Consider the following 16,786-nt stretch of genomic DNA (forward strand, 5'->3'; position numbering starts at 1 on the left):
TTGGCAAGGACATGGAGCAACGTATATTGCTGGTGGGAATACAAAATGGTGCAAACATTTTGGAGAATTGTTTGGCAGTTTCTTGTAAAGTTAAGTTTACATTTACCATGTGCTCTAGCAATTCACTCCTAGTTATTTCCCTGATGAGAAATAAAAACGTATTCCACACAGAGATTTGTACAGAAATGTACATAACAGCTTCATTTGTAGTAGCCCCAAATGGAAACCAACAAAAACATCCATCAACAGGTGATCATTGGTACATATAAACAAATAGAATTTGGTACATCCACTCAACAGAATACTATTCAGCAAAACAAAGGCACAAACTACTGACACAGACAGTATTCTATATGAATTTCAAAAATATTATGCTGAGTGAGAGAAACCACACACAAAAAAGAGTGCATACTGTAAGATTCTACCTATATGGAATTCTAGAAAAGAAAAAACTAATTTCTAGGGACAGAAAACATATCAGTGTTTATCTGGGTTGGGCGGCGTAGGGGAATTGTTTACTGACTGTCGAGGGCATAAGAGAACTTTTGAGATAATGAAAATACTTCATGTCTTGGTTGTGTACATATTATATATGTATTATATTATATATTATGTATATATTATATATATATTATATATGTGTATATGGGTATATATATTTGTCAAAACATCAAAACTATATACTTAAAATTGGCACATTTTAATTTTATGTAAAGCATACCTTTATAAAGTTAATTTAACCAGTCAACTGGAATTTTTAAAAAAGTGTTCAACCTCTTCCTTCTCTTCCTTTTTGTCACCTCCTACAACTAATCAGTTATTCAATTGTCCTGCCTCAACTTCAAACATTTCTCTCAAATGAGTCTCTCCTCTCAGTCTCTATTGCCTGGTCTTAGTTCGGGTCCTCAATATCTCTCTCCTGCACCGAAGTGAAAGCATTCCATTTTTCCCCACTCCCTCTCCCCTCAACTCCAGCCAATGCTTTCCTTCTCATCCATCTAATCATATCCTGTCACTCCCTTTATGAAAAGCTTCCATTGGCTACACTTTGTCTACAGGTTGAGACACACTTTCATACTTTCCTCTCTCCCTCTCTTCGTCCCACAAATAATTATTGGCAAGAGAGAGGCATTCAGCACACCATGCAGAAGCATTCACAAACTAGACTCTCTCCAGGCTCACCTTTAGTCGCCTGGAACTTTCACAACTCCATATCTTAATACATTCTGCACCTGTCACCTGTTTTTTGCTCTTCCCTCTCGCTCTTCTTATCTTTTTCTATTTCTTAGAGATTCCCCTTCTGTGAAGCTTTCCCCCACCTACCCAGGCAGATATAGGTGTCTCGAAACCTTTTACTTAACCCTAACATAACATTGCCTGGTTATCATTTCACGGTCTATGAAGTCTGTTCCCTTTTTATTTTCTTTTAAATTTTTTAAAATTAATTTTTATTGGAGTATAGTTGCTTTACAATATTGTGTTAGTTTCTACTGTACAGCAAAGTGAATCAGCTATATGTATATATATATATATATGTGTATATATATATATATCCCCTTTTTTTTTGGATTTTCTTCCCATTTAGTTCACCACAGAGCATTGAGTAGAGTTCCCTGAGCTATACAGTAGGTTCTCATTAGTTACCTATTTTATACATAGTATCAAGAGCATATATATGTCAATCCCAATCTCCCAATTCATCCCGTTCCCTCTTTCCCCCTTGGCGTCCATACGTCTGTGTCTCTATTTCTGCTTTGCAAATAAGATCATCTATACCATTTTTCTAGATTCCACATATATGCGTTAATATGTGATATTCGTTTTTCTCTTTCTGACTTCACTCTGTGTGACAGCCTCTAGGTCCATTGTTCCCTTTTCAGACGGTATGATTTGTTGTTACAGACTGCTGTATTCATACCTGTGCCTCTAACAACTAACATGATGGTGCTTAATAAATGTTTATTGAATTAGAAGAACCAGGCACATACATTGGCTATATTTCTATTGACGATGAAGTTAGTTAGCAACATAAATTCTCCTGTTAAAATTAATTTTTCCTTCTCCTGTCCTCCCATAATCTTTTGTCAATGTCTCTCCTGTATCACTTATTATTTCCTCACTTGATTGTGAACTTTAAAAAAGTTTAGAAATATTTTAAGCACCTCAGAAAGTGTAGAGTGAATAATAAAATAAACTCTCAGGTACCCATTCTTGTCAAATCTTAGCATTTTTGCTCTATTTGCTTCAGGTGTGTTAAAAAGTTAAAAATAACTTTTATAGATATAGTTGAAGGTTCCTAGGACCCTTTCCCAATGTCTTTCCCTTTCCTTCCCCTCAAAGGCAATCACTGGGCTTCCCTGGTGGCACAGTGGTTGAGAGTCCGCCGGCCTATGCAGGGGACACGGGTTCGTGCCCCGGTCCGGGAAGATTCCACATGCCACGGAGCAGCTGGGCCTGTGAGCCATGGCCGCTGAGCCTGCGCGTCCGGAGCCTGTGCTCCGCAATGGGAGAGGCCACAACAGTGAGAGGCCCGCGTACCTCAAAAAAACAAAACAAAAAGGCAATCATTCTCTTAAATTTGATGTTTATCATTTCTTTGCATATTTTTATACCATGTACGTACAAATTCACAAACAATGCATGGTGTTTTTACATATTTTAAAAATTTATATAAATAAATATAATACTGCACATATTATTCTGCAAGTTGTTTTGTCTTAACATTATATGATGATTTGTCCATGTTGATACCTGTAACTCTAATTTAAATGAGTGAGATAAAAAATATATGGCAGGGAATTCCCTGGCGGTCCAGTGGTTAAGACTCTGCACTTCCACTGCAGGGGGCCTGGGTTCCATCCGTGGTCGGCAAACTAAGATCCCACATGCTGCATGGCGCAGACAATAAATAAATAAATAAATAAATAAATAAACTTACACATTAAAAAAGAAATATATATGCTAGCATAAATGTTCAACGAGGTGTAATCTAATTTTGTGTAAGCAGAGAACGTGTTATATTGTACAGTTATGATTCTCATAATTTGCCAGCTACAATATGTGACTTACCAATCATTAGCCTGCCTTCTGCTGACTGCCGTACTGGAGACCATGTCACAGTATAGTACAGATATCTCTGAAGACACATTACATTAAGAATCAGGACTGGACAGCATCTTTCATAAACTATAGAGATGGACTAAATCTACAGGTTTGAAATTTATCAAGGACAAGTGTAAGGTGCTGCATTAGGGTAAAAAAAATCCCAATGGCACAAATATAAGAGGGGGAGATGTGGCTTAGAAGCAGAACATGAGCAGAAAATGTTTTTTTTTTTTTAATTGACAAGTAAGCAAGGCTGTGAAAGGCAGCTCCAGTGGGGAACCGCTGAGCTGGAGTCTGGAATGAGGAAGTTGGGCAATGGAGGGCTGCTTGGACCTTACCGGAAGGCAGGCTTCAGTTTCTGAATGTGGAGCTTGTGCAGAAGAAACTAACGAGAATGGCTGAAGGAAAAGGTAATGTTTTCAAGAAAAGCGGTTGAGCCCCATGGGGATCTTGATGTATGATTTCCATGATGGAAAGGGAGTTCCGTGTGGCCCTGAGAGAGGCCTGGGCCAGTCCTGTTCCTCTTTCTGAATTGCTACCTCGGCACCACCACCTGCCCTATCACAGAAGCTGGAAACCTGGGAAGGGTCCTCAGCTCTCCCTCACATCCTGCCTTCCTACCTACCTGACCATCATTTTACCTAATCATTCAGCAGCTTTGGATATTGGAACCAGTCTTCCTGCATGAAACACCATCTTCTGTTGGTTTTGTGGGTCGCCTGTATTCCTAAATTTCCTCCTACCTCTAAGAACGCCAGAGGTGCAACTGGATTTTGTGGAGCCGGAAGGAGTTTCAATTTGGGGGTCTTTCTTTAAAAGAATACCAAATTATTAATAAAAGGCCTTGAATGGGGCCCATACAAGAGAGAGAATTATTTTTCAGCAAATCCATCTCAGGCCTTTTTACACTAATCTTCTTTCAAGCCACATGGTAAAATTCCTGAAGACACACCCAAACCCTTTTCTCTTCTAATGCTGTACACTTTCCTGGTTTGGAGGAATTCATATCTTAAATGTCCATGACTACCTGGTGACTCCCAAGATTATGTCTCCAGCTCTGGCCTTTCTGTCTCCAGTCCCATGCTCAGACTTAGTCATCCTGACTAAGCTATCTCACAGACACTGCACATTTCCTGTGGCTGAAACTGAAAGGTGGCCTTCTCCCTCACCACCTGGTCCTTTTATAGGGTCCCCATCTCACCAAATGGCACCAGCATCTACCCAGCTCTGAAAGCTAGATGCCCAGGCACCATCCTGAACACCTCCTTCTCCCTCAACTTAAATACAGTCACATTTAACTTTATCTCTTTTCTCTCTCTATCTACATTACCACCTTCCCAGCCAAGACACCATCAGGTCTTGGCTGGACCACCACAATAGTCTCCTGACTCGTCTTCCTACATTACTATCTGACATCCTCCCCCACCCCTTCTCTCCTCTACACAGCTGCTGGGGTATCTTTCCAAAAGGCCTTTCTGATCAGATATGAACCTGATCTTAGAATGTTTTGAACACATCTATTACATTTAGGATAAAGATCAAATCCTGAACTAGGCCCTAAAGGCCCTGCCTGGTCTAGTCCTGCCCAGCTCTCAGCTCCCCTCCCACCAACCTGCCTCTGCTCTTCAGTCTCTCAGGCCCTCCGGCATCCTAGCCTTTGCCTGGAAATCTCTCCCTCAGCCTCCCACTCCTGACTCCTCAATCTAGGTCAGGTTCCCTGATTACTCTCTCTTAAAGAGCATCATTTCACTCCCGAGTCTATGGATTCAGTATTACACATTCACTGGTGTGATTGATTTGATTGATTTAATGTCTGGCTTTCAACTAACTCGGCTCCATGCAGGCTTAGACCATGCATGTCTCTGTTTGCTTTTCCATGTGTCTAGACCTTGCTCATAGCAAGTCCTTCAATACATAATTGTTAAAGAGTGAATAGACCCCTGGGAAGTGGATAAAACAAAATAAAATAGGATGATGCAAGCCTAGCTTCTAGGTCTTGGGCCAGAGAATCTTTAACTTTGAACAAACAAGATTCAAGGACACTATAAGTTGTGGAGGCATGTGCCCTGTTACGCCAGAAAATATATTCCTCTCCAAAGGTTAGGATTTGGCAATTCCCAAAGTCCAAGGACACGGCTCTGCTGTCAGGGCCATCTGTCTGCATGCCTGTAGCTTTAATAGACTGTTTTCCAAGTATGCATTGACGTCAGCGGGAGTTCCTTGGGCTCAGAGCACCTGACAGCCTCTGCAGTGCAATTTGGCGAGAAGGATTTGTCCTGAAGACATTTCACCTGCTACCTCTTTGGGGCTTAAAGTGAAATTTAGCTTTTATATGTTTTTTTTTTTTTGCCGTGGTATAATTTAACCTTCAGTTGCTCTTTGTATTTCCTATTTCATTATTTACAGACCATTAAATAAAAATCTAAATGTGGAGCTGGGGCTAGGGGAGGGGAGCAGAATCAAATTCTTTTTGGTCTTTTGCCAAAGTTCCAAACTGGCACAGTTAAAGGTACAAGGAGAAATGTTTTGTCACTTTAGGGTACGATAGAGGCTGCAGAATTTTAAGTGTTCCATGCCTTTTTTATTATTAAAAAAAAAAAAATCACCTTCAACCTTCAAAATAAAATGGGATCCCAGAAAACCCTCGCCAAAGGACTAATCAGGGCAACATATTATAATACAAGAAATATGCTTGTAGGGCTTCCCTGGTGGCGCAGTGGTTGAGAATCTGCCTGCTAATGCAGGGGACACGGGTTCGAGCCCTGGTCTGGGAGGATCCCACATGCCGCGGAGCAACTAGGCCCGTAAGCCACACTACTGAGCCTGTGCGTCTGGAGCCTGTGCTCCGCAACAAGAGAGGCCGCGATAGTGAGAGGCCCGAGCACCACGCTGAAGAGTGGCCCCCGCTTGCCACAACTAGAGAAAGCCCTAACACAGAAATGAAGACCCAACACAGCAAAAATAAGTAAATAAATCAATAAACTCCTACCCCCAACATCTTCTTTAAAAAAAAAAAAAAGAAATATGCTTGTAATGAAACAGATATCCTGTCAACTGTTCATAAAAAGTAGTCACATGAAACCTTACATTTCATACGGGCTTCTTTAAAATACAATATAGCAAGATACTACAATATTGTCAGAAATGTTTGCAAAGTCCTCAAAATAAAATTCTCCTTCATTAGTGCTCTCAAAGTGTCTTGGACGCACCTTCGTATAGTGCCTCTCACGGCACTGTGGTAAGTTGTTTGAGTGTCTCCTTGTTGAGACTGGGAACCCCCTGAGGCTGGAGCACATTTTTTAGCTATTTGTGATAGGCCTAGCTTCAGGGTGTCTGGCACATGGTAGGTGCAAAGAGAACAGGAATCAGATTCAGAGAATTCTGTGCTCCAATCCTGCTCTCATATTTTCAGACTCTATGACCTTGGCAAATTCCTAAACTCCTCAAGTTCCATCATTCTGTAAAATGGAGAATCACACTTCCTCACAGAGCAGCTATGAGAATGAAATGAGATGTGTGTCCTGCATGCAGTAGGTACTCAATAAATGTTATTATTAAGGACTTAAGAACTAGGATTCCGGGCTCTGCCTTTTGCTAGCTCTGTGACCTTGGGCAGTCCCATAACCACTCTGAGCCTTGGCTTCTCCATTGCAAAATGGGAATAATAATATCTACCCATCAGAATTGCAGTGAGGAACAGATTTTAGACTATTGGATTCAAAGGACCAAAAACAGTCTAGTGACTAATACACGGTTGTCAATCATTTATTTTTTCATGTAGGAATGTTCCAAAAAATAAACTATCATCTACCCTCACCATAAAATAAAGAGTATTTTAACACCAAAAGAATAGGAAGAATTAATTTCTTTAAATGAAGATATCTTTAAAGAAAAATGTTTTCCAATGGCTTTATTTTAGACTGATGACAACTTTAGTCTTGTGCCAGCACTAGTCCACATCCAGCCTTTGGAAACCATTCACTATGAGGATTAAATGAGATGATGTGTGTTAAATAGCTGAGCATAGAGCCCAGCACACAGGAAACACTAAATAAGTTTAACTGCTCCTATTTCATATTATTTTATCATCATCATAAATTAAAATACATAACTCTTTCATTAAAAAGACTGATAACTGAATGAACAAATGCCTGTTATGTTTGTAATCAGTGGAGCTAAAGAAGGAAAAGAGGTAATGATACGAATGACTGGTCAGAGGCTTTGGGAAGCAGAATATTATCGGTAAACATTCACTGAGGACTTCCTACGTTTCAGGTACTCCTCTTAAGTAATTTACACGTATGATCTCATCTGTGCTTCATAAAAGCCCCACTTTTACAGATAAGGCAACAGAGAGGTTACAGAACTTGGTCCAGGTTACCCGTTAGGAAGTGGTGAGGCTGAGATTCCAACCCAGACAGACTCCATCACCATAATCTTCCGCCTCCCTCTAATAAACATAAGATATAGGATAAATTCCAATTTAAATGATACGTTGAAAAAAATAGAGAAAAGAAGTAAAACACGATTGAGAGGGAGAGCAGCAGACTGTGTCATTGAACTAGATGCTGGGCAGCAAAGAAAAGCATTAGAAGATGGTCACGTTGCCCCATAGTCATACCTAGTTTTATGTAAAAATGTCATGCTCTGGAAACGTGTCAGATACCATTTTCAGTGCAGTTCTGAAGAATTTCATGTGTCAAGGGCTTGACACATCATCTTTATTTTCTGCTGCGCTTCTCCATCTGGGTTTTCTGAAGTGTGTCATACCTTTGATAGCAATGCTTGGAAGGGGTTAGGGGTGAGAGTGAGGGGGAAGCATTCCCGTTTGTCTCTGAGTCTTGTTTAAGTGTTTTCAATCCTCAGTATTGCCAAGACCACTAGGGGGAAGTGCTGGGAGGGCACCATGTTCCAGCTGGGGTAGGGGTGAGAGGCCAAGTGGGCAGGGGTAGCCTCCTTGGCACTGGTCACCTGCGTAGAACCCAGGCTGGTGAATCAAACTGCCTGAGAAGTAGCCACTGCTTCATTGCTCTCTACCAGCTCCATGACGGGGGCCAAAAGCCCGCTCCGGAGACAGGCCCGTGCAGAATAGAATGAAACAAGAGGTCACATTTTCCCAGAGCCTCACTGTCAACACGTGGCCAGCGCCTAGCTAAAATTGGCAGCCGTGGCCACCCAAACCTCCCTCCAGCCCAAAGCAGAGAGACTGGCTTCTTGGAGATGGTTCAGTCACAGCCATGCCCTGGATCGTTCCCAAGCTGATGCTCCACAGCGACCCGTGGAGGACCCAGCCAAGGTCCCAGTGTCTTGGAGGGGGCTGCCAACGCCAGTTGCTCTTTTGAAGACCGGATACCTCTGTGTGGGTTGAGATCAAGCCTCTGGGGTTCACGGGATGCCAAATCACACATGCTTTCTGCCGTCTCATTATCAATCTTGTTTCTTATTAACCCAAACAAACGCTTTAGCCTTGACATCTGTGTTAGTCAGCACAAAAAATTATCCCCTCTTTGAGGTTTAAATTGATAGCATTTTCTGTGTTCCAGGCACTGAACCAAGCACTTTACGTGGATTATCTACTTCTCCCAGCCACCCTTCGCAGAAAGTGATGGGAAAGCACAGAGAGGTGTAGTAACTCACCAAGGGGCACACAGCGAGTGTGCTTAGAGACCAGATTAACTCCAAAATCTAAGAGCTTTAACCACACATCAGCATCTCTCTCCCGTGAGGGTTGCAAAAAGAACGATTATTTAAGTGTTCAAGTCTCTATTTTCTTCCTGAATGAATTACAAGCTCCTTGAGGGAAGGGACCATTTCTTACCAAGGTGCTTCCATAATGTCTCCGTCATCTTGTATTGCTGTAAAAAATGCGACAGGCTGGGTGGTTTAAATAACGGGCATTTATTTCTCAGGCTGGAGGTTGGAGATCAGGGTGGTGTCAGCCTAGTCAGGTCCTTGTTGAGGGCCCTCTTCCTGGTCATGTCCTCACATGGCTTTCCTTGGGGAGTGCATGCAGAGAGAGACCGTTTCCCCCTCTTATAAGGGCACAGATCCCATCCATAAGGGATGAGACCTAATCATGACATAATCATCTCCCAAGGGCCCTACCTCCTAATACCATCATGTTGGGGGTTAGGATTTCTACATACAAATTGGGAAGGGGACGCAGACATTTAGTCCATAATACATAGTATTCATTGGTGCATTGGGGAAACATTTATCAAGGACCTATTATGTCCTAGGGACTGTGCTAAGCATTTGCCAAAGCAAAGATAAAAAATCATCAGGTCTGTTCTTCGGAAGCTAACAGTCCTATGAGGGTAATACCCAGGGAAGTCGATGAGTTATTACAAAATAACCAAGTCTACCTGGCATGACATATGCCAGGCTAGCAGAGCTGAGCAGTTTTTTATAGACTATTAACATATTTTACCTTAGATGCAATAAACCAGAGTGTTATTATCAGATAAAATCCTTAAATTAGTCCAGTGGTGGGTGTAGCATAATCAGAAATATATATTTGGTCTTTATTTCCACTTCCTGACACAGAGCTCCTAAATCCTTTTGGAATTTCCTGAGTGATAAGGATGCTAGGATATTTTTTGTTCTAATGAGGTACTCTTGGTGGGGCCCCCAGATAGCTTCAGGATGGGGGCATGTTACCAGAAAGATCAAATCTTGATTAGAAGCCTGTAAATTTCAGCCTCATTCCCCAGCCTCTGGGGAGGGGAGAGGGGCTAGAGATTGAGTCAATAACCCATCATGCCTACATGATGAATCATCCAGGAAAAAAAAAAAAACCCCTAAATAACAGGGTTTGGAGAGCTTCTGGTTCAGGGAACAGATCGAGGTACTGGGAGGATGGCATCCCCAGAGAGGACAGGAAAGCTACATGCACTGCCCTTCACTTTCAGGCCCTCTTCATCTCGTCCCTTTGGCTGTTCCTGAGTTCTAGCCTTTATAATAAGTTGATAATATAGCAAATGAACTGTCTTCCTGAGTTCTGTGAGCCGTTTTAGCAAAGTATCAAACCTGAGGGGGTGGTGGTGGGAACTCCCAACTTCTAGCTGGTCTGTCAGAAGTACAGATGCCTCAGGACTTGTGACTGGCCTCTGAAGTGAGGGCAGTCTTGTGCAACTGAACCCTTTAACTTGTGGGATCTGATGCTAACTCCAGGTTGGTAGTGTCAGAATTTAATTTACTGGTAGGACACCCAGGTGGTGCCTGGAGAATCAGAATTGGTCGTTGGTGCTGGAAAGCACCTCAGTGGCTTTCCAACACCAACATAAATTTGTTCATCGTTAAACGCGATGAACATCAGAAGACACAAACTTTTCTGTCAAAAGTGGGTAGCCAACTCGAAAGCACATACAATTTTATTTAAAAAAAAAAAATTATTTATTTATTTTTGGCTGTGTTGGGTCTTCGTTGCTGCGCGTGGGCTTTCTCTAGTTGTGGCGAGCAGGGGCTACTCTTCGTTGCGGTGTGCGGGCTTCTCACTGCAGTGGCTTCTCTTTGTTGCGGAGCATGGGCTCTAGGCGTGCAGGCTTCAGTAGTTGTGGCACACGGGTTCAATAGTTGTGGCTTTGGGGCTCTAGAGCTCAGGCTCAGTAGTCGTGGTGCACGGGCTTAGTTGCTCTGTGGCATGTGGGATCTTCCTGGACCAGGGATCAAACCCATGTCGCCTGCATTGGCAGGCGGATTCTCAACCACTGCGCCACCAGGGAAGTCCCACAATTTCATTTTTTATGAATTGTATTAAGATCAAAATAAGAGATGGGTGTTCAGACATTTTACATTGTGTAACCTCGTGTCCAGATTCTCAAAATGCCCTCCTAACTCATCTCCCTGCTTCCACACTTGTCCTGCTCTAATCTTTCTTCACTGAGCAGCCCGGGGATATTTTTTTTTTTTTGCGGTACGCGGGCCTCTTACTGTTGTGGCCTCTCCCGTTGCGGAGCACAGGCTCCAGACGCACAGGCTCAGTGGCCATGGCTCACGGGCCCAGCCGCTCTGTGGCATGTGGGATCTTCCCAGACCGGGGCACGAACCCGTGTCCCCTGCATCGGCAGGTGGACTCTCAACCACTGTGCCACCAGGGAAGCCCCCGGGGATATTTTTAAAACAATAAATCAGACCATGTCACTTGATGTGCAAACTCCTCATCAATGACTTGCAGTTCTTTTTAGATTAAAACACAGATTTCCTACCACGGGCTGCAGTGACCTGCATGATCTACCTCCTAACTCTACAAACTCATATGATGATGATGATTGATAGACAGATAGCACTTATTGAGCATCTACTATGTACTCTACACCCTTTGTCTCACTGAATCATTTTGACAGCCCTAGCTCCCCTGCTCTGAAATTTACAAAGCAGCCACACTCTGCTCCTTTCTATTCCAAATACCCACAGAGCCCTGTCCCACCTCTGGACCTCAGCATTTTCTCTTGGTCCCAGAGGCTCTTGTTCCAGTTCTCATGGCTGGCTCATGTGCATCCAATCAGGAGTCTGTGCAAACGTCACCTCTTCAGAGAGACCGTCCTTGACTTAATCTAAGCAGCTCCCTCCCATTGTGAAATCCTTTCCTGTGATGACTTCTTGCTGATGAGGACTTATTGGAGCCTGCCATGGCTACGTTTATTTCTTTTCTTGTGTTCATTTGTTTTTCCACCTAGAACATTTTTTTTTCTCTAACAGCTCTTGATTTTAATACTGTTACTGGTTTTTCAACATAATGAATACATTTAAAAATTCATAGCAAAATCCATACACCTGTGGTCAATTAATGACGACAATGGAAGCAATAATATATTAATACAATGGAGAAAGGACAGTCTCCTCAACAAGTGGTGGTGGGAAAACTGGACAGCCATATGAAAATCAATATGAACACTCCGTCACACCATACACAAAAAAACTTCAAAATAGCTTAAATACCCAAGTATAAGACATGACACCACAAAACTCCCAGAAAATAACATAGGCAAAACACTCTCAGACATAAACTGTAGCAAAATGTTTTCTTAGATTAGTGTCCCAAGGCAAAAGAGATATATAAGCAAAAATGAACAAATGGGACCTGACCTAAAAAAACTTAAAAGCTTTTGCACTGCAAAGGAAACCACAAACAAAACGAAAAGGCAACCTAGGGAATGGGAGAAAATATCCGCAAATGATGTGACCCACAAGGGGCTAATATCCAAAATATACAAACAGCTCATACAACTCAATAAAACAAACAACCCAATCAAAAAATGGGCAGAAGACCCAAACAGACACCCCTCCAAAGATGACACACAGATGGCCAACAGGCACCTGGAAAGATCCTCAACATCAATAACCATTAGAGAAATGCAAATCAAAACCATCATGAGATATCGCCCCACACCAGTCAAAATGGCCACCATCAAAAAGTCCACAAACAATAAATCTGGACAGGGTGTGGGGAAAAGGGAACCCTCCCACACTGCTGGTGGGGATGTAAACTGGTGCAGCCCTCATGGAAAACTGCGTGGAGATCCCCCCCAAAAACAAAATTAGAGCCACCACACCCAGCAATTCCACACCTTGGCATACATCCCCAAAAGATGAAAACTCTAATTCAAAAAGATACATGCACCCCAATGTTCATAGCAGCACCATCCACAAGAACCAAGACACTGAAGCAGCCCAAGGGCCCATCAACAGATGACTGGATTAGGAAGATGTGGCACATTTATATACAATGGAATATGTATTACTCAGTCACAAAAAAGAACTAAATATTGCCATGTGCAGCAACATGGATGGACCCAGAGAATATCACACTAAGTGAAATAAGTCAAACAGAAAAAGACAATTAAAGATTTCACTTATATGTGGAATCCAAAAAAATAATACAAATGAATCTACACAAAAAACAGAAGAACTCACAGACAAAGAAAACAAACTTACGGCTCCCAAAGGGGAAAGGGAGGGGTGGTGGGATAAATTAGGAGTATGAGATTAACAGATACAAACTACTATACATAAAACAGATAAGCAACAAGGATTTATTATATAGTACAGGGAACTATATTCAGTATCTTATAATAACCTATAATGGAAAATAATCTGAAAAAAAATATATAACTGAATCTCTTTGCTGTACACCTGAAACTAACACAATATTGTAAATTAACTATATTTCAGTAAAAAAAAAAATATGTATATTTAATGAACAATGCTGTGATGCACCATACTTACCGCACCTCACTGTCTTGTTCTTCTCAGAGCATAGCAAGCCACTGCTGTTTATACACAGAAGATAGCCATTCTGAAGGTACTAGAGAATCTTGTTCGTTAATTCTCGCAGAGGCCAAATCACTGATAATATACTGTAACCTTGAGTGTCTGAATACTGACACAAATGGTTTTCCTTGCTCAGTTTCAAGGAAGGTCATACCTTCAAAATCTTTTCTCCTCTTAGAAAACCAGACATCTGTTTCAGTCAAAAGCTGTTTTAAAGATCCATTCCAAGAAAGCACAAGTTGAAGGAACATCCACTTTTTTTTTTTGCGGTACGCGGGCCTCTCACTGCTGTGGCCTCTCCTGTTGCCGAGCACAGGCTCCGGACGCGCAGGCTCAGCGGCCATGGCTCACGGGCCCAGCCGCTCCGCGGCAGGTGGGATCCTCCCGGACCGTGTCCGTGTCCCCTGCATCGGCAGGCAGACTCTCAACCACTGCACCACCACGGAAGCCCAGGAACATCCACTTTTTAAGGGCTGTGTATACATCCATCTCCATTTGCATCACAAATAAGTTAGATGAACCAATGAGTTGTTTCATGACATTTATACTGAGTTCTTTAAAAAGTTCAACATTCTGGTGAGTCATCAAATTGTTTAGAAGCCATTCAAGGCACTTTTTCTTTACAGAATCCAGTCCATAGGTCCCTGCCGATATGTAATAGCCACATACGGGTTTTCACATTAATTGTTTCCTTCATTGTCTCACCACACTGCTGTATTAAACCATCCAACTGTAGCATACGAGCTGCTGCCAAAATGGCAATAACTCGACTGGGCTTTATTAAGACATCATCTCGATACAATGACCCAAATGTCACCTGCAGTGCTTCTATATCAATATTCTGGTCTGGAGTCTCCAGTTCAATAATATTCATGCTGGACTCCTTCCATGAACCACTGAACATACTAGGAAAGTAGCCAGATTGACATAAATACATTTTGTGTAAGCTCCACTCTTCCAGAGCACAAATCTTAATGTCACTGTTTTCACCATTTAAAAATAATGTTTGATAAATATATTTGGACGTACTCTTCAGTGTTTTCCTCCGAGGGGTGTTGAGGAGTCGCTGCTGCCCGTCCCCTTCCTGCTCATCCTCGTCTGTCTTGGAACCGGGGTGACAGTAGCAGAAGGCCCCGCTGCTCCGCTTGCACTTGCGGCTGCCCGGACAGTAATAGAAGCCGTGCGCGGCCGCGTCGCCACCAGTCTCCGGCCTCCGGGCCGAGCCCCCAGCCCCAGAACCCAGCTCCTGCTGGGCTTGGGCTCGCCCCTGGTGGCGCAGCACTCGGCTGCTCAGCGAGCGCATGGGTCACGGCTCGCAGGGACTTCAGAGAGCGCACCTCAGCGAGCCCGACGAAGGCGGTTTCCCGCCATGGCCCGGCCGCCACCGCCGGCCTCCACGTAGCCCGCGTGCCTACACCGCCACCTTCTCATGTGCAGCCCGGACCGTTGCAGAGGGCGCTGCTGCCTCCATCCTCCGCCCTGCTCCCCGCGTCTGCCTGCGCCGCGCGCCCGGACCGCAGGTGAACATTTTTTTTTGAATTTTATTTTTTTAATACAGCAGGTTCTTATTAGTTATCTACTTTATACATATTAGTGTATATATATGTCAACCCTATCTCCCAATTCATCCCCCCCACAATGTTTTGCCCCCTTGGTGCCCATATGTTTGTTCTCTACATCTGTATCTCTATTTCTGCCCTGCAAACTGGTTCATTTGTACCATTTTTCTAGATTCCACATGTATGCATTAATATACGATATTTGTTTTTCTTTCTGACTTACTTCACTCTGTATGACAGTCTCTAGGTCCATCCACATCTCTACAAATGACCCAATTTCATTCCTTTTTATGGCTGAGTAATATTCCATTGTATATATGTACCACAACTTCTTTATCCATTCGTCTGTTGATGGGCATTTAGGTTGCCCCCATGACCTGGCTATTGTAAATAGTGCTGCAATGAACACTGGGGTGCGTGTGTCTTTGAATTATGGTTTTCTCAGGGTATATACCCAGTAGTGGGATTACTGGGTCATATGGTAATTCTATTTGCAGTTTTTTAAGGAACCTCCATACTGTTCTCCATAGTGGCTGTATCAATTTACATCCCACCAACAGTGCAAGAGGGTTCTCTTTTCTCCACACCCTCTCCAGTGTTTGTTGTTTGCAGATTTTCTGATGATGGCCATTCTGACTGGTGTGAGGTAATAACTAACTCATTGTAGTTTTTATTTGCATTTCTCTAATAATTAGTGATGTTGAGCAGCTATTCATTTGCCTCTTGGCCATCTGTATGTCTTCTTTGGAAAAATGTCTATTTAGGTCTTCTGCCCACTTTTTGATCGGGTTGTTTGTTTTTTTGATACTGAGCTGCATGAGCTGTTTATATATTTTGGAGATTAATCCTTTGTCCGTTGCTTTGTTTGCAAATATTTTCTCCCATTCTGAGGGTTGTCTTTTTGTCTTGTTTTGTTTATAGTTTCCTTTTGCTGTGCAAAAGCTTTTAAGTTTCATTAGGTCCCATTTGTTTAATTTGTTTTAATTTCCATTACTCTAGGAGGTGGGTCAAAAAAGATCTTGCTGTGATTTATGTCAAAGAGAGTTCTTCCTATGTTTTCCTATAAGAGATTTATAGTGTCCAGTCTTACATTTAGGACTCTCATCCATTTTGAGTTTATTTTTGTGTATGGTGTTAGGGAGTGTTCTAATTTCATTCTTTTACATGTAGCTGTCCAGTTTTCCCAGCACCACTTATTGAACAGACTGTCTTCTCTCCATTGTATATCCTTGTCTCCTTTGTCACAGATTAGGTGACCATAGGTGCGTGGGTTTATCTCTGGGCTTTCTATCCTGTTCCATTGATCTATATTTCTGTTTTTGTGCCAGTACCATACTCTCTTGGTTACTGTAGCTTTGTAGTATAGTCTGAAGTCAGGGAGTGTAATTCCTCCAGCTCTGTTTTTTTTCCCCCAAGATTGCTTTGGCTATTTGGGGTCTTTTGTGTCTCCATACAAATTTTAATATTTTTGTTCTAGTTCTGTAAAACATGCTGTTGGTAATTTGATAGGGATTGCATCAAATCTGTAGATTGCTTTGGGTAGTATAGTCATTTCACAATATTGATTCTTCCAATCCAAGAACATGGTATATCTCTCCATCTGTTTGTGTTGTCTTTGATTTCTTTCATCAGTGTCTTATAGTTTTCTGAGTACAGGTCTTTTACCTCCTTAGGTAGTTTTATTCCCAGGTATTTTATTCTTTTTGTTGCAGTGGTGAATGGGATTGTTTCCTTAATTTCTCTTTCTGATCTTTCATTTTTAGCATATAGGTATGCAAGAGATTTCTGTGCATTAATTTTGTATCCTACAACTTTACCAAATTCATCGATTAGCTCTAGTAGTTTTTTGG

General features: G+C 42.3%; 1 protein-coding gene across 1 annotated transcript; it reads right to left on the reverse strand.

Annotated features, from left to right (window-relative positions):
• Window positions 1-13,355: 13,355 nt before the first annotated feature.
• On the reverse strand, window positions 13,356-14,680 carry LOC309964763 (germ cell-less protein-like 1; the record flags this gene model as incomplete). Its single annotated transcript, XM_082843917.1, is given in 3 exon segments — window positions 13,356-13,662; window positions 13,841-14,046; window positions 14,048-14,680. Coding segments are annotated over 3 exon segments (1,146 nt in total).
• Between the last annotated feature and the right edge of the window lie 2,106 nt (window positions 14,681-16,786).

The sequence above is a fragment of the Leucopleurus acutus genome (genome assembly GCF_964270905.1).
Source record: "Leucopleurus acutus genome assembly, chromosome: 8".
In the NCBI taxonomy this organism is placed as follows: domain Eukaryota; kingdom Metazoa; phylum Chordata; class Mammalia; order Artiodactyla; family Delphinidae; genus Leucopleurus; species Leucopleurus acutus.